The sequence below is a fragment of the Schistocerca serialis genome, chromosome 11 (genome assembly GCF_023864345.2).
Source record: "Schistocerca serialis cubense isolate TAMUIC-IGC-003099 chromosome 11, iqSchSeri2.2, whole genome shotgun sequence".
Lineage (NCBI taxonomy): Eukaryota > Metazoa > Arthropoda > Insecta > Orthoptera > Acrididae > Schistocerca > Schistocerca serialis.
The window spans coordinates 173,051,439-173,070,047 of NC_064648.1; the positions used below are offsets into that span (position 1 = coordinate 173,051,439).

Sequence of the window (18,609 nt, forward strand, 5' to 3'; positions counted from 1 at the left end):
CTGTCGTGCTAGTACCAAAGCAGAGAGGATGTGAACTTCTTTGATGTTCACTAAAAATTGACAATCAGCAAAATTGGAACAAGCAATAGCAAATGTGAACAAAGTACAGCTGAATATGGTTTACTCACACTTTCCTACCATTTATGCCAGGGAGAATTCTCTTTCACTGATCTGCATTTGCTTCTGTTCACTCTGGTAAACCACGGTTTACACGATTTATGTTTCTACCTCTCTACAGAAATTTTCTTCACGGTCTTCTTGCGTCTCCAGTTGGCTGAACATTGACGGAGACTACCGTCACATTCACTTCTAAAAGGAAGTTTTCCAGAGCTTATTCTGAAGAAATGGAGTTACTGGGAGAAATTTTTCTGGTTACTGTAGGTGAGCCATTGTCATTGGATAACTAGTGATAACAAAATGAGAAAGAGTGGGAGAACATTTATCAAAATATTATTCTCTTTCTGCCGGAGTGGCTTCCTCTTAGTTGTTTGTATTCTTCATGCACCGTAAGTGTTTACTTTTTTGATGGTGGTGAAGCCACAAAACTGGGAGCCTATAGCTGCCGTGTCTGCTGAAATCACTTGTGTTCTAAAGAGATCTCAGCCACTTCTTGGGCTTTTGTTCTATTATGTTGCACTCCTTGGCTAGTACCCCTATGTTGTTAGTTTCTGCATCATTGCCACACACATTTCTACCACATATTTCCACTTTGTTTTAACTGCATGAAATGTTTGTCCTCATTAATCCATTCTCTTACCATCTTCTCAGTTTTGCTTATACACACTTAGCCACAATCACTCCCATGGTTATCAGGTGCTTCCATTTACTGCTGGAAAAATGCTTTATTTTGCATTGACTGAAAAATGTGGTCAGCACACCACCATAACTCTTGACATTCACAGCAACTGCAGTAAAATTCCCTTTTACAGGCGAATATGACACTGGATTTGACAGTGTCCGGGTAACTGCGAAAATGAGAAAATTTTGAAGAAGATACCATCAGAGGTGTCAAAACAACAATTGTGTAAGAAAAAACTGAAGAGGAAGCTGACACAGCGTTAAAATCAACAATATCTTACCCTCAACATCAACAACCCAAAAAGCCTGCAGAATTACATATTCACTGGCAAATCATAACACAATACCCAAATAGGAAAAAAAAAAAAAAAAAAAAAAAAAAAAAAAAAAAAAAGGTCACCCCAGAGACATCACACCATTACCGAGTTCTATGGCCTCATTTCAGTGAGGAAGAATATCCACAAGTTTCTTCAGGTATGCCGTATCCAGCTGAAGCCACTTATCAAAAGCTGCGGGGATGTTGGTTACAAGATTTCACCCAAGGTGCCAGAAAGTCGACTTGGCCGATTTGGTCGGCCAGTCGAGGTATGACAAGGTGCATCAATGATCATCAAATCTATAATGTATTCACGTAGCCATTGTTTTGTTTGTATTGTTTTGTTTTAGGGCACAAAAACAGCCAGGGTCATACAAGCCACAGTCAGAACCATAGAACACGAAGAAAAAAATGGAATTAAAAACAACTACTCGTTAAGCCCAACCGATGGAATGAAAGACAGCTAAAAACAGGGACTTGGAGAAGGGACCATTAAATATGCCATAGAGAAATGGAGGTCCTGAACTAAATATTAAATGTCCATTGCATTACTGCTATGACAGATAAAAAGTAAAATGCGGTCAATATCCTGTGCACTGTTCGCTAAAACGGACAATAATTCAGATGGCAAACATTAATGAGAACATCACGAAATAGCGAACCGTCATAGGTTGGGGGCAGTGAGCACATAGTGGTGGGGGACCACCACTTAACAAATGGTGACGACTAAAAAGACAGCGCCTAATACGCAACTTATGATCTCCTCGGGCTGAAAGATCTTCCAAGCTGATGGGAGAGACCTAATTCCCCAGAGCTTCTTTCCATGAAGGGAGAACCAGTCACGATGCCAGGTGACACCACCTGCTGACAAACGGCAATACAGAGGTCGTCTGAGGGAATGTAGTAACTAGTGGGTCCAGGTGCGAAGACTCTTGCTTTGGCAGTAACATCAGCAGACTCATTACCGTCTGACAGACATGACCGGGAACCCAGATAAACATCACAGTGGCTCCATCAATAGTCAGCAAGTGACAGCTTTCCTCAGGGTGTCTACGTGGACAAGAAAAAAAAATTCCCGGATTTCCCGGTTAAAAACACAATTTCTCCCAGATGAAATTGCGTATAAAGCAGGTGAAAATACATCCGGGTTAAGTAACAGTATACTTTCCCTCGGAGCTATAAAACGTATCAGTCCTTTGAATCGTGAAGGTCTTATACCGGCAGAGGACGTCCCACCACTTTAGGAAACAAAATCCTGGAAAAACAATGCGTTTGGAAAGTTGTTTGATGCGAGACAATTATTTTCGTATTGCGAAAGTATTTACACAAATTCCACAAATTACAGCACGGTAGCTTCTGAAACTCTAAAATAAAGATTGCGTCGAGCGATGCACTTTTGTCAGCCAGTCATAGCTCATGTCACGTGACCTCGCTAGCGAATGACGGCAGTTATTTAGAGCACGAGGCCTACGAGAAAGACAGGCCACGGCGCGTGCGTTACGAAGGTAGGCTGAGCTCGCTCAACTCAGCAAAGTGCGTTTCTACACCGGTTAACTCGTAAGCAGATGTGTATGTACGAAAGAGAATTGCATCGTCTATTGGCATCCACTGTTATTAGTCCTACAATGATAGGAAGTCCGTAGGCCTACTAACAGGCTCTAATTTGGCAATTAAAATCGTGCCAAAATGATTATCAGTTGCGTAGAAAAGTCGAAGTGTTCTGGCATGAAGAGACTTGTGACATTGCTCAGTAACACATTATGCACATTTTTTTGAAGGTCAATAACACTTTTTGGCATCGATTGCATAACTTTTTATCTATGAAAGAACAACATTAAATATGAAAACTAACTTGAAGCTCGGTCTTTTTTTAGTGTGTGTTACACGTTAAGTCATATCAAATACAAATGTGCTGGTAAAATTTTAAATAGTGACATAAATGACTTATCTTCTGGGCCCGACATTTTTCAAATGGCTGGTCCTCAAAGTGCTACGTTTTGAATGAGAGTTACAACGCCCTGTGATTTAAGAAATTCACTGCACATTCTCACACGTAACATAAATCATCTTGCATGGAAATTTACTTTGAAAGTAACGCATCTCAAGCCACTATTCGTAACATTTTCTGGTGATCTGTTAGAAATGTTAACAGTTGTGACGTCACGCACATCGAATGCACGTTAGTTGTTACGGACGTACTGCATAATCTTCGACCTAAAGCCTTTGACACTTTTCAGTGTCGGCAAACTGGTCTGTGCATTGTGTAAATTACCCATTTTCTATCCAACTAAACTTTTATTTTGGTGTTATTCTTTGATTTATGTTTCATTGCTGCAGTGTTATTCAGCAGTAGTGGACTGAAGTTCTTTGTCAGCGTATCTGATCTTACACATCAAACCTACAAAACTAACTGAAATCTAAAACAATGAAAAATCCCGGAATTCTAAAAATTTCCCGGGTTTTTCCCGGATGAAAAAATTCCTGGGTTTTTCCCAGATCTCCCAGATGTCCCGGGCCGTATACACCCTGTTTCCTGTACCTGTTGCACTAAGGGATGGATGGTGTACAGTACACGTAGGCACCAAAGGGCACAAAGAGTGTGAGCAGAAGACGCAACTGAAAAGCCTGTGTCACCGCACGTACCGTGCAGCCCGGTACAGCGCAAAGAGCTCTGCTGTAAATGCCGAGCAGTGTTCCGGAAGCCGATACCGAAAAACGTCGATGCCGATGACGAAGGCACATCTGACACCACTGTCAGTCTGAGAGCCATCTGTGTACGCAAAGGTACTATCGGGAAGTTCCGTGTGAAGGTCGTGAAACTTACGGTGACAGAACGAGGCTGGAGTAGTGTCTGTAGGAAGCAAATGAAGGGTAAGGTGAACACAGGCCACTGCACGAACCCGAGGTGGTGACGAGTTCACACCCATCGGAAAAGTGGCAGATAGCACGAAGTTAAGCTGCTGAAGCAAGGGCCAAAAGCAAACTCCGTGCCGTAACAGAGAAGAGGGACGCGCCTCCTACTGCAATCAAAGAAGTCATCAACGAAGGAGGCTACAGGACAGATGGCCAGGCACGGCATACTAGCAGGATGCTTATCTACCGAGAAGAAAGTCACGGAGGTACCACTTCAGTAGTTCGGCTGCTTCGGCGAACAGACTCTCAAACGGGCTAGTGTAAAAGACGCCAATGGCCAGACAGATGCAACAATGCTGGATAGTATTGATACGGCATACGAGGGACAGACATGCAGATGCATAAATGAAATACCCGTAGTCTACTTTCGAACAGACAAGGGTCTGATACAAATGGAGGACGGTGGTCTGATCCGCTCACCAGGAAGTACCGCTGAAGACACGTAGGACACACAGGGATCATTTATACAGCGGGCAGCCAGGTAAGAAATGTGGGATGACCAACAAAGTTTCCATCGAGCACGAGTCCCAGGAATTTCGTAGTTTCAGCGGATGGAAGAGCAATGGGCCCAACACAGTGGATGAAACCAACTGCGCCACCAAAAATTCAAACTGTTTTGACAGTGGGAAAATACTGTCAATGCTGAAAGTCTTTTCGGGTTTGCTGCCGGATCCTAAAATCAACTTGACTCGATATTTCGGCGATCCAACTGTTCGCCATCTTCAGGAAATGCTGCTTCTGCTGATGAGTCCCGCTGAGAACTGACGCAAGATTGCAATTCGACGTCCTATACAGGCCACCGTTCAGTACACGGCGCATGCGCCGCCCATCACGGTTTCTGACTTCCAAAACAGGGAGGTGGCACTGCCCTTAGTGAAACACTGCTGGCAACGATATATCGCAATCAAGGCCGCACCGAAGGACGTTCAGTTTTGATGCGAGATAATACAGGATTCCATGTTTTGCTAAGAGGAAACCCATTGTCCCTGTTGATTAAATTATCAGCCAACCTAATTTCGATCGCCTCTTTATACACACTATTCCAAAAACCGGAAATGTTAGCAATTACAACAGTTTCCTCAAATTTCATTTTGTGTCTCTCATTCAGGCGCTGTTCTGCTACGGCCGATTTTTCCGGCTGTTGTAGCCTCGTGTGACAGCGGTGTTCCACACACCTGTCATTCACTGTGCGAATAGAACGGCCAACGTAAGCTTTCCCACATTGACACGGGATTTTGTACACCCCGGGTTTCTTAAGTCCCAAATCATCCTTGACAGAGCCGAGCAGAGCCCTAATCTTAGAGGGTGGACGGAACACACTCTTAATGTTAAAACTCCTTAAAATTCGTCCAATCTTAAACATTAACCTTAAGAGTGTGTTCCGTCCACCCTCTAAGATTAGGGCTCTGCTCGGCTCTGTCAAGGATGATTTGGGACTTAAGAAACCCGGGGTGTACAAAATCCCGTGTCAATGTGGGAAAGCTTACGTTGGCCGTTCTATTCGCACAGTGAATGACAGGTGTGTGGAACATCGCCGTCACACGAGGCTACAACAGCCGGAAAAATCGGCCGTAGCAGAACACTGCCTGAATGAGAGACACAAAATGAAATTTGAGGAAACTGTTGTAATTGCTAACATTTCCAGTTTTTGGAATAGTGTGTATAAAGAGGCGATCGAAATTAGGTTGGCTGATAATTTAATCAACAGGGACAATGGGTTTCCTCTTAGCAAAACGTGGAATCCTGTATTATCTCGCATCAAAACTGAACGTCCTTCGGTGCGGCCTTGATTGCGATATATCGTTGCCAGCAGTGTTTCACTAAGGGCGGCGCCACCTCCCTGTTTTGGAAGTCAGAAACCGTGATGGGCGGCGCATGCGCCGTGTACTGAACGGTGGCCTATATAGGACGTCGAATTGCAATCTTGCGTCAGTTCTCAGCGGGACTCATCAGCAGAAGCAGCATTTCCTGAAGATGGCGAACAGTTGGATCGCCGAAATATCGAGTCAAGTTGATTTTAGGATCCGGCAGCAAACCCGAAAAGACTTTCAAGACTTATTACGCCGGGAAAGCCTACGTAGTCACACTGTCAATGCTCCGTGACTAAAGACGATCGAGACATCGCTGAAGATGCCAGCTGAGGAGACAAGTCCATGGAGCAATGCAATAGATTGCAAAATCTGTCAACGAAAAGGGAACTGGAGATGCCTGGCAGGAGACAAGCCGTAATACAGTTAATGGCGATACTAAAGAAGAGTACAACAAGAACGTAACCATGAGGCATGTGGTTTTCCTGGATAAAGGTGTCCAACAAGGCAGAACCCACACATACCTCGAAAACTCGGTCTTTTAAGAATTCCTGACGGAAACAAGGCATGCGGCCACGGAGGTCCCGTGTGTAGATAGTACAGAGGGTAACAGTCTTCCAGCAGGTGTCGTACGCTTTCTCCAAATCGAAAAACATGGCCACAGCCTGTCATTTCTTCAGAAAACCATTCTTGACGTGGATTGACAAAGCGACAAGACTGTCAACCGCAGAACGGCGTGCTCAAAATCCACACTGTACACTGGTTAGTAAATTGTGAGACTTGAGTCACCATACCAGCTGGGCGTGAATCACACATTCCATCACCTTGCAAACACAGCTGGTGAAGGAAATGAGGCGAAGGTGATTGTCCTTGTCGGGCTTAGGTTTGGGTATGACAGTAGTTTCACGCCAGTGTCTGGGAAACGTGCACTATGCCCAAACGAAATTGTACATATTAAGGAAAAAGTGCTTGCCCACTAGAAAAAGGTTTGTAACATCTCAACATGAATAACGTCTGGCCTCGAGGGGGAATATCGAAATGAAGTGAGAGCACAATCTAGCTTCCTCATAGAAAAGGTGGCACTGTAGCGCTCGCAATTCTGAGAAGACAAGGGTATCGCCTGAGTTTCCTCCACTGGTTTCTGATGGAGGAAGGCAGAGTGGTAGTGGGTGGAGCTCAAAATCTCTGCAAAATAGCAGCCCAAGCAGTAGGCTCCACTATGATATCATCTGCTACTGCCAGGCCATAAATTGGGGAATGGACCTCTGTCTCAGATACCAGTCGGAGGCTGGTCCGCATGACAGAAGATGGTATGGAACAGTTAAAAGAACCAGTAAAGGAAATCAAACTAGCTTTTCTGCTATACCAAACAATGCAACGGCACTGTGCACGCAACTGTTTGTAACAGATACAGTAGACCATCGTAGGACGATGGTGAAAACGCAGAGAGCACGTACCCACGCATCAATTACGTCGCAGATCGCCTCAGTCCACCAAGGGAGCGGGACCCGGTGCAATAAAGAGGAAGTGCCAGGAATGGAACGTTCTGCGGTGGTAAGGATAATGTTTGTAAGATATTCTACCTGGTTATTGCAACTGAGGAATGTTATTTGTCAAAGCTCGTCAAGGAGGAGCAAAGCCCCCAGTCGGCCTTATAAAACTGTCATTTGGGTGTGCATGTACTTGGGGGTAGGAGTCAGCAATCAGAAAGCACACACAGGAAATGGTTCTTGAGTACGTGTCAGAGAGAACGGACCACTCGAGATCGAGGGCAAGGTGGGCAGTGCAAATGGACAGGTCCAAATGGGAATAGGTGTGAGTGGAGTTGGAAAGGAACGTGGGTGCTTACGGGTTAAGGCAGATGAGGTTAAGTGATTCAGAAGGTCAGCCAAGAGAGTGCCCCTCTCTGACAGGTTTTTGCCACACCCGAAAGGAGATGGTGAGCTTTAAAGTCACCAAGCAGCAGAAATGGGCGAGGTAGTTGCCCAATAAGCTGGAGAAGGTCTGCCCTGGTGACATCGAATGACAGGGGGATGTGAATGGTACAAAGAGAAATGGTCAAGTGGGGAAGGAAAATGCGGACTGCAACAGTTTGAAGCTGGGCAGTCAGGGAGATGGGTTGACTGTGAACACCGTAAGGTATGTGCAGCATAACTCCCCCATGAGATGGGATGCTGTCCTCAGAGGAGGGGGTGGAGAGGGTATAGTCAAAGTGGACCAGGAAGAAATGTGAGAGCTCAAAGTGGTTGTTAGGACGCAATTTTCTTTCCTCAAGGCAGAGAACAAGAAGACACTACGATTCCAAGATCAGCCATAAGTCCTCTTTGTGGGATCGAAGGCCGCAAACGTTCCATTGGAGGAGAGTCAGAACGAGGAAAGGGAATGAGGGCTAAGCAGGGATGGCTAGAGGACAAATGTAAGATATGGAAGCTTATATCACTAGAGGTAAGATAGATGCTGCCTACAGGAAAATTAGAGAGGCCTTTGGATGAAAGAGAACCGTCTGTATGAATATCAAGAGCTCAAATGGAAAACCAGTCTTAAGCAAAGTATGGAGAGCAGAAAGCTGGAAGGACTACATAGAGGGCCTATACAAGAGAGATGAACTTTAAATCAATATTACATAATGGGAAGAGGACACAGATGAAGATGAGATGGGAGACATACTGCGAGAAGAATTTAACAGAACACTGAGAAACCTGAGTCAAAACAAGGCTTCAGGCATAGGTGACAGAACTACTGGCAGGCTTGGAAGAGCCAGCCATGATAAAACTCTTCCATCTTGTGTGCTAGATGTAAGAGACACGTGAAATACCCTCAGACTTGAAGAATGTAATCCCATTCCAAAGAAAGCAGGTGCTGGAGACATTCTAATTCTGGCAGAGACAGCAAAGGAGCTAGAAGAGCAGTTGAAAAGAATGAACAGTGTCTTGAAAGGAGGATATACAATGAACATCAACAAAAGCAAAATTAGAGTAATGGAATGTAGTCAATTTAAATCAGGTGACGCTGAGGGAATTAGGTTAGGAATTGAGACACTTATAGTAGTAGACAAGTTTGGCTATTTGGGGAACAAAATAACTGATGGTGGTCAAAGTACAGAAGATATAAAATGTAGACTGGCAATGGCAAGAAAAGCATTTCTGAAGAAGAGAAATTTGTTAACATCGAGTATAGACTTAAGTGTAAGGAGGTCTTTTCTGAAAGTATTTGAATGGAGTGTAGCCATGCATGGAAGTGAAAGATGGACGATGAATGAAGAGGTACTGAGTAGAATTGGGGAGAAGAGGAATTTGAAGGGCAACATGACTAGAAGAAGGAATTGGTTGGCAGGACACGTTCTGAGGCATTAGGGGATCACAAATTTAGCATTGGAGTGAAGTGTGGAGGGTAAAAATCGTAGACGGAGACCAAGAGAAGAACACAGTATGCAGATTCAGAAGGATGTAGGTTGCAGTAGTTACTTGCAAGAGGGTTGCACAGGATGGAGTAGCACGGAGAGCTGCATCAAGCCACTTTTTGGACCGAAGACCACAACAACAACAACAACAACAACAAAAACACGTGGGAACTAATGATGGACCTCCCTTTTTCACCACGCAAAGGCCTGCAATGACACTCTGATCAGAGGGGTACGTCTGGATTTCTGCCTTAGTCAGACCATCAGGCAGCCTGGTGTAAATAACACCAAGTGAAGAATTCAGCATTCAATGGGCCTCAACACGAAGAGGATAGCAGTGGAGGAGCGGAGCTGCAAGCAGTTGTTGTGCTTGAGAATCAGGAGTAGTCTCCAGAAGCGAAGTCCCACTACGTAAACGAGAGCACGATTTCACAGGGCCAGCAACTGCATCAACACCTTCCTGAATAATAAATGGCTTTACCGTAGCAAAGGACTGACCGTCTTCAGTACGTGAAACAATGAGGAACTGAGGTTCAGCTGCGAGTGTCTTTGTATTGTTAGCCTCATTCTGTTTACGTTTAGTAGACACCGACTGTGCAGAAAATGATGGGCTCATTGTAAAAAAAATCCCGCATGACTGCCAGAGACTCCAATGGCACGCTGCTTCCAACAGGGGAGGGGGGCTCAGAATGTGGTGAACCTGCCTTAGGTGATTGTTCACTCCTCGGGTCACAACTACCAAACAGAGGGACCAATCACCAATTCGGGAAGGTAGCAGCTCTGGCTACCACCCCTCAATGGGCCCGTCCTGTACCATCTGTATGTGCTAACCCTACCTGGGGCTGGGTACTACGCGTTACCCAGTCACCTCTTGCACATCAGAAGCATGGGCTCGCCTTCAGGAGCACACAGGGAGGAAGAAGACAAACAGAAACCCCAAATGCCAGAGTGGAGGACAGACAGGAGAAGGGGAACAAAGAAAAAAAGGAACAAAAAACAGTGGGGAGACTGTTCTGACATCAGCTACTGAATATGCGGAACACATTTCCAAAAACATCCTAGAATGTTCCCCAAGAGGAGGGAAAAAGAACAGCAAGAGGATAGACGTGCAGCACACGAGGGAAAAGATGCTGCAAAGGCTGGGGCCCCACGGACGCCAAGCACAAACCCGGTAAAGAGCGGCGAGCCCCCTGGGGGCTATCCTCAGTGATCTGTACATTCTTCAAGGCATCTGGTGTAAGAACTGAAGTGAGAGATCTTGCATTATTTTGCTAGACAATGTCATTTGTTACGTAGGTCAGGAAAGATATCACAACAGCCTCCCTTCTACAAAAGCAAATGACCGTGTTCTATACAGTAACTCCCCACACCACGATTCCAACAGTTTGAGAGATGTGGGTCTAGAGAAGCACTGCTTCCTGTGACCTTTCACCAGGCAGTCTATGGATACATTGGTGTCAATCTGACCACCACAGCAACAAGAAAGACTCATCTCTCAACACGACGACAAAATAACATTCGGTGTGCCAGTTCAGTCTAGCTCTGCACTGTGCAAGTCTCTGTTGTCCACGATATGGCGTCAGTTGCGAATGACACGTGGCAAATTGAGATCTCAATCCAGCTTCCAGTGAACTGTTCCTGAGCATTCGTGGTGACCCTCTGCCTGTACCGTCTACCCAGATTTCAGTTGCTGTCTTCCATTTGTTCATCAGAGGCAACTGGGCAATCCTACAACTTCTTGTGGTGTACTCGTTCTGGAAAGATCTGTGCCTGCTCTTCCTGTTACAGTGTCGCTCTAGAGTCCATCTCTCGACCACTGAGACCATCTCGTCACCACTCAATCTGCAGTCATTTCACTACAACCAGCTGTCTGTGCAATACGTCGGTACGACGCTCGTCATGCCACCGATTCACTTTTTTTTCCATTTCTCAAAGACGGTGATATGCTGTACGTGTCCCACACCTCTGGGCGTGCTGTGTTGTCATCTCCACCAGAGAAGTACCAGTAGCACTGCACATGCCCAATGACCACCAGCTGCTTATTCTGTTCTTCATCTGTAACAACTGACCTTTTCAGTACTGGAAATAAGCGAGGATAAAGATGAAACTTCCTGGCAGATTAAAACTGTGTGCCCGACCGAGACTCGAACTCGGGACCTTTGCCTTTCGCGGGCAAGTGCTCTACCATCTGAGCTACCGAAGGACAACTCACGACCGGTACTCACAGCTTTACTTCTGCCAGTACCGCGTCTCCTACCTTACAAACTTTACAGAAGCTCTCCTGCGAACCTTGCAGAATTAGCACTCCTGAAAGAAAGGATACTGCGGAGACATGGCTTAGCCACAGCCTGGGGGATGTTCCCAGAACGAGATTTTCACTCTGCAGCGGAGTGTGCGCTGATATGAAACTTCCTGGCAGATTAAAACTGTGTGCCCGACCGAGACTCGAACTCGGGACCTTTGCCTTTCGCGGGCAAGTGCTCTACCAACTGAGCTACCGAAGGACGACTCACGCCCGGTCCTCACAGCTTTACTTCTGTCAGTATCTCTTCTTCAGGAGTGCTAGTTCTGCAAGGTTCGCAGGAGAGCTTCTGTAAAGTTGGAAGGTAGGAGACGAGATACTGGCAGAAGTAAAGCTGTGAGGACCGGGCGTGAGTTGTGCTTCGGTAGCTCAGATGGTAGAGCACTTGCCCGCGAAAGGCGAAGGTCCCGACTTCGAGTCTCGGTCGGGCACACAGTTTTAATCTGCCAGGAAGTTTCATATCAGCACACACTCCGCTGCAGAGTGAAAATCTCATTCAAGGATAAAGACGAAAATTTAAGCAACATATAGCACATGCCAAGAAATAGTGGAGCGTCACCCTGATAGCATTCGTTGCAGATTTTCATGGTATAACAACTTCTGTCAGTGTATTACAAGGTCATAGCAACTTTTGGGATGTTCATTCAAGCAAAAATTTCCTGATAACTGTAGATCAAAAGCACTTCACTGTGAACCTAAAACCATAAAGCAACAGCCAGTCAGCACGGTTGAAGTGGGTGCATCGAATGTGGAATCAATGTGTGTCCGTATACGGCACTAGTGTGGACACGAGTGATGGCCTCGCTGACAGCCTGAGTACGTAAGGGCACAACAGCTGCAGGCCGTCAGCAGTCATTCTACTCGACAATGGTCACGGAGTGCTCAGTCAAAAGCTCGTGTCTTCTCAACCACTCGATGTACCCGGAGGCATAAAAAAAAAAGAAGAGGAGGTGAGGCGATGTCCAGCCACTCTGCCACCGGCCGTAAGACTTACCGACCATCCAGTAGTTCCCCTTGCGCCTGTCGACTTCCTGCGGCACTTTGACGAAGCACTTGCTGCTCGACAGTCTGTTCTTGATTGCAATCTGCCAGCCCTTCTGGTCGGGCCCGTAGTACGGAAAGTGCCTTGTGATGTAGGTGTGGATCTGTGGCAGTAATGCCCTCCTGCCAGACAGACAAAAGCAAACATCACAATTCGAACCACCTACAGCATACCCCGAGTCAAAACTAGGGGCAGACAGCACACTTTCTTATTTTCACTAAGTGTGTCTGTTAAGTCCTCACAGACCTCTCTTCACTTTGTATGGTTGGAAAAATAAATGGTTGTTTTGAAGATTTCCCTCCTGTGAAGTCGATGAGAAGCACTGTTGTCAATATTGTGATGTCTGATTTTATTTGATTATAACTTTGTGGACCATGAAGATGTGACACGCTGCTATTGTGTGTGTGTGTGTGTGTGTGTGTGTGTGTGTGTGTGTGTGTGTGTGTGTGTGTGTGTGTGACCACATGATTTTTCCTCGATTTCTCTGTTAAACACTTTTCCCCCTCAGGTGAAAATACACTATACACCTGGTGTAAGAACTTTTTCCCAAGTTAAGTGACAATATACTTTCCCTCGGAGCTGTAAAACTTACCAATCTTTAGAATGGTGATGGGTTTATGAACCAGCACAGAACTTCCGGCACTTTGGGAAATGAAACCCAGCAAAAAAAGCACTTTGGAAATACAGGGTGTTTCAAAAATGACCGGTATATTTGAAACGGCAATAAAAACTAAACGAGCAGCGATAGAAATACACCGTTTGTTGCAATATGCTTGGGACAACAGTACATTTTCAGGCGGACAAACTTTCGAAATTACAGTAGTTACAATTTTCAACAACAGATGGCGCTGCAAGTGATGTGAAAGATATAGAAGACAACGCAGTCTGTGGGTGCGCCATTCTGTACGTCGTCTTTCTGCTGTAGGCGTGTGCTGTTCACAACGTGCAAGTGTGCTGTAGACAACATGGTTTATTCCTCAGAACAGAGGATTTTTCTGCTGTTGGAATTCCACCGTCTAGAACACAGTGTTGTTGCAACAAGACGAAGTTTTCAACGGAGGTTTAATGTAACCAAAGGACCGAAAAGCGATACAATAAAGGATCTGTTTGAAAAATTTCAACGGACTGGGAACGTGACGGATGAACGTGCTGGAAAGGTAGGGCGACCGCGTACGGCAACCACAGAGGGCAACGCGCAGCTAGTGCAGCAGGTGATCCGACAGCAACCTCGGGTTTCCGTTCGCCGTCTTGCAGCTGCGGTCCAAATGACGCCAACGTCCACGTATCGTCTCGTGCGCCAGAGTTTACACCTCTATCCGTACAAAATTCAAACGCGGCAACCCCTCAGCGCCGCTACCATTGCTGCACGAGAGACATTCGCTAACGATATAGTGCACAGGATTGATGACGGTGATATGCATGTGGGCAGCATTTGGTTTACTGACGGAGCTTATTTTTACCTGGACGGCTTCGTCAATAAACACAACTGGCGCATATGGGGAACCGAAAAGCCCCACGTTGCAGTCCCATCGTCCCTGCATCCTCAAAAAGTACTGGTCGGGGCCGCCATTTCTTCCAAAGGAATCATTAGCCCATTTTTTGGATCCGAAACGATTACTGCATCACGCTATCTGGACATTCTTCGTGAATTTGTGGCGGTACAAACTGCCTTAGACGACACTGCGAACACCTCGTGGTTTATGCAAGATGGTGCCTGGCCACATCGCACGGCCGACGTCCTTAATTTCCTGAATGAATATTTCAATGATCGTGCGATTGCTTTGGGCTATCTGAAACATACAGGAGGCAGCGTGGATTGGCCTCCCTATTCGCCAGACATGAACCCCTGTGACTTCTTTCTGTGGGGACACTTGAAAGACCAGGTGTACCGCCAGAATCCAGAAACAATTGAACAGCTGAAGCAGTACATCTCATCTGCATGTGAAGCCATTCTGCCAGACACGTTGTCAAAGGTTTTGGGTAATTTCATTCAGAGACTACGCCATATTATTGCTACGCATGGTGGATATGTGGAAAATATCGTACTATAGTGTTTCCCAGACCGCAGCGCCATCTGTTGTTGAAATTGTAGCTACTGTAATTTCGAAAGTTTGTCTGCCTGAAAATGTACTGTTGTCCCAAGCATATTGCAACAAACGGTGTATTTCTATCGCTGCTCGTTCAGTTTTTATTGCCGTTTCAAATATACCGGTCGTTTTTGAAACACCCTGTATCTTTGATGTACAATAACATGTAAAATGTGCCTTTTCTCATTACAAAAGTATACGCAAAGTAGTTTCCGAAGCACTGAAATAGAGACCGACAAGCACTTTTGTCAGCCAATCACAGCTCACATCACATGATCTCACCAGTGAATGACAGCAAATATTCAGAGTATACGACACACGATGTAGTCAATCAGTAGCAACGTCCTCTACATCTATACTCTGCGAACCACTGTGTGGCACGTGGTAGGGGGAATGTCCCACTGTGCCAGTTATTAGGGTTTCTTCCAGTGCCATTCATGTATGGAGCACAGGAAGAATGACTTGTTTGAATGCCTCTGTGTATGCTCTAATTATTCTTATCTTATCCTAACAATCCCTACGTGAGGGGTTGTAGCACATTCCTAGAGTAATCACTTAACCGGTTCTTGAAACTCTGTTACTAGACATTCTCAGGGTAGTTTACGTCTATCTTCAAGAGTCTTCCATTTCAGTTCCTTCAGTATCTATGTGACACACACTGTCATTAGGCAAACCAGTGATCATTCATGCTGCCCCTCTCGGTATATGTTCATTATCCCTGAGTCCTATCTGGTACGGGTCCCACACACTTGAGAAATATTCTAGAACTGGTCACACAGAGAGATTAGAGCCCACACAGAGGCATACCGACAATCTTTCTTTCTATGAACAATACAAGACTGGAACAGAAGGGAGAACCGATAGAGGTACTCAAGGTACCCCCAGCCACACACCGTCGGGTGGCTTGCGGAGTACGGATGTAGATGTAGATGATTTGCAAGCAATCTCCTTTGTTGATTGACTGCACTTTCCCAGTATTCTACCAATAAACAGAAGTCTACCACACGCTTTACCCACAACTGAACCTATGTGATCACTCCATTACATATCCCTGCCAAGTGTAACACCGATCGGTCAATCCCAACAGTGACTCACTGATATTATAGTCATATGGTACTACATTTTGCGTTCTGCAATGTGCACTATTTTACATTTCTGAACATTTACAGTAAGCTGCCAATCTCTGCACCATGTTGAAATCTTATCAATATCTGACGCAATATTTATGCAGCTTCTCTCAGATAAAACACACATCAAAAGAAGTTTTGCATCACCCCATTCCCCAGAACTGAAAATCGATGTTGACTGTGGATATTGTATCACAGACACAGTCCCTTTGACTGTTCAGAGATGTCACTAAACCCACCCAAACATGTAAACAACCATGCACAAGCAGCGCCTATCATATGGAGGGGGTCCGACAGCCGATCAGTTCCGGTCATTCCACCAGGAAGGAGGTACATGATGGTGTTACCTGTAGTTCAATCGTGCCTAGACGGTCAATACCACAGTTCGATCGCACCCGCATTGTTACTTTGTGCCAGGAAGGGCTCTCAATGAGGGAAGTGTCCAGGCATGTTGGAGTGAACCAAAGCGATGTTGGTTGGAGACGGAGGAGATACAGAGAGAGAGCAACTGTCGATGACATGCCTCGCTCGGGCAGCCCGACAGCTACTACTGCAGTGGATGACCACTACCTACGGATTATGTCTGGGAAGAACCCTGACAGCAAAGCCACCGTGTCAAATAATGCATTTCGTGCAGCCATGGGACGTCGTGTTACGACTCAAACTGTGCGCAGTAGGCTGCATGATGTGCAACTTCACTCCCGACGCCCACGGCGAGGCCCATCTTTGCAACCACCACACTGTGCAATGCGGTACAGATGGGCCCAACAACATGCCCAATGGACAACTCAGGATTGGCATCACGTTCTCTCGACTCATGAGTGTCGCATATGCCTTCAACCAGACAATCGTCGGAGACGTGTTTGGAGGCAACCAGGTCAGGCTGAACGCCTTAGACACACTGTCCAGCGAGTGCAGCAAGGTGGAAGTTGCCTGCTGTTTTGGGGTGGCATTAAGTGGGGCTGACATACGCCGCTGGTGGTCATGGAAGGCGCCGTACGGGCTGTACAATACGTGAATGCCGTCCTCCGACCAATAGTGCAAGCATATTGGCGAGGCATTGATCTCCACAGAAGACATTTGTCCCCCCATCGTGCACATCTTGTGAATGACTTCCTTCAGGATAATGGCATCGCTTGACTAGAGTGGCCAACATGTTCTCCAGACATGAACTCTATCGAACATGCCTGGGATAGATTGAAGAGGGCTTTTTATGGATGACATGACCCACCAACCACTCTGAGGGATCTACGCTAAATTGCCATTAAGGAGTGGGACAATCTGGACCAACAGTGCCTTGATGAACTTGTGGACAATATGCCATGACAAATACATGCATACATCAATGCAAGAAGATGTGCTACTGGGTATTAGAGGTACCGGTGTGTACAGCAATCTGGACCACCGCCTCTGACGGTCTTGCTGTATGGTGGTATAACATGCAATATGTGGTTTTCATGAGCAATAAAGAGGGCAGGAATGATGTTTATGTTGATCTCTACTCCAATTTTCTGTACAGGTTCCGGAACTCTTGGAACCGAGGTGATGCAAAACTTTTTTTGATGTGTGTACTTCATTACAGATAACTGCACCATCTGCAAAAAGCCTGATCTTACTATTAATATTGTGTGCAAGTCATTAATATACAACATGAACAGCAAGGGTCCCAATACACTTCCCTGGGGCACACCTGAAGTTACTTCTACACCTGACAATGACTCTCCATCCAAGATAATATGCTGTGTCCTCCCTACCAAAAAGTCCTCAATCCAGTCACAAATTTCACTTGATACCCCATATGATTGTACTTTTGACAATAAGCGTAGGTGCAGTACTGAGTCAAATGATTTTCAGAAAACAAGAAATGCTGCATCTACTTGGCTGCCACGACCCAAAGCTTTCAGTACGTCATGTGAGAAAAGTGCAAGTTGGGTTTCACATGATAGATGTTTTCAAAATCTATGCTGGTTGGCATTGAGGAGGTTGTTCTGTTCAAAACACCTCATTGTGTTTAAGCTCGAAATATGTTCTAAGATTCTACAAGAAATCGATGAAAAGGATATTGGACAGTAGTTATGTGGATCACTTCTACTACCCTTCTTGTAGACAGGTGTGGCCTATGCTTTTCCCCAAGAACTGGTCATTGATTTTTGTTCGAGGGATATGCAACAGATTATAGTTACAAGAGAGGCTAACTCAGCTGCAAATTCAGTATAGAATCTGACAGGGGTTCCTTTGGGCCCTGGAGCTTTGTTCAATTTTATTCAATTCAGCTGTTTCTGAACTCCACTGACACTAATACTTATTTCATTCATCGTTTATCAGTGGTACCAGGATTGGACTGGGGCAGTCCTCCTGGGTTTTCCTTTGTAATGGAACATTTAAAAATGGAGTTAAACATTTCAGCCTTGTCTTTGATACCCTCAATTTCAGTTCCTGCTTTGTCACCGAGTGACTATACACTAACTTTGGAGCCACTAACAGACTTTACATGTGACCAGAATTTCTTTGGGTTTTGTGAAAGGTCACTCGACAACATTCTGATATGGTAGTCATTCAATGCATCATGGATTCCTCTCCTGACAGCCAAACTTGTTTCATTCAGCATCTACCTATCTGCCTATTGCCCTATGCTTTGTTTTATGCCTATTATGCAGTAATTTCTATTTCTTTAGCAGTTTCTTTAGAGTGACTGTATACCATGGAGGTTCCCTTTCATTATGAACTGTTCTCCTGGGTACATATCCATCCAGTGGATGGTCAACTATTCTTTTAAACTTGAACAGGAGTCGTCTACAAGCTCCTGCGCTGTGCTG

At 45.5% G+C, this 18,609-nt stretch overlaps 1 protein-coding gene across 1 annotated transcript in view; it reads right to left on the bottom strand.

Moving 5' to 3' along the window:
• Window positions 1-18,609, bottom strand: part of LOC126426606 (uncharacterized) — a 166,771-nt gene that overhangs the window by 126,162 nt on the left and 22,000 nt on the right. The window contains exon 5 of the mRNA XM_050088498.1: window positions 12,532-12,701. Coding sequence (XP_049944455.1) covers window positions 12,532-12,701 — 170 coding nt within the window. The remainder of the gene's footprint in view (window positions 1-12,531; window positions 12,702-18,609) is intronic.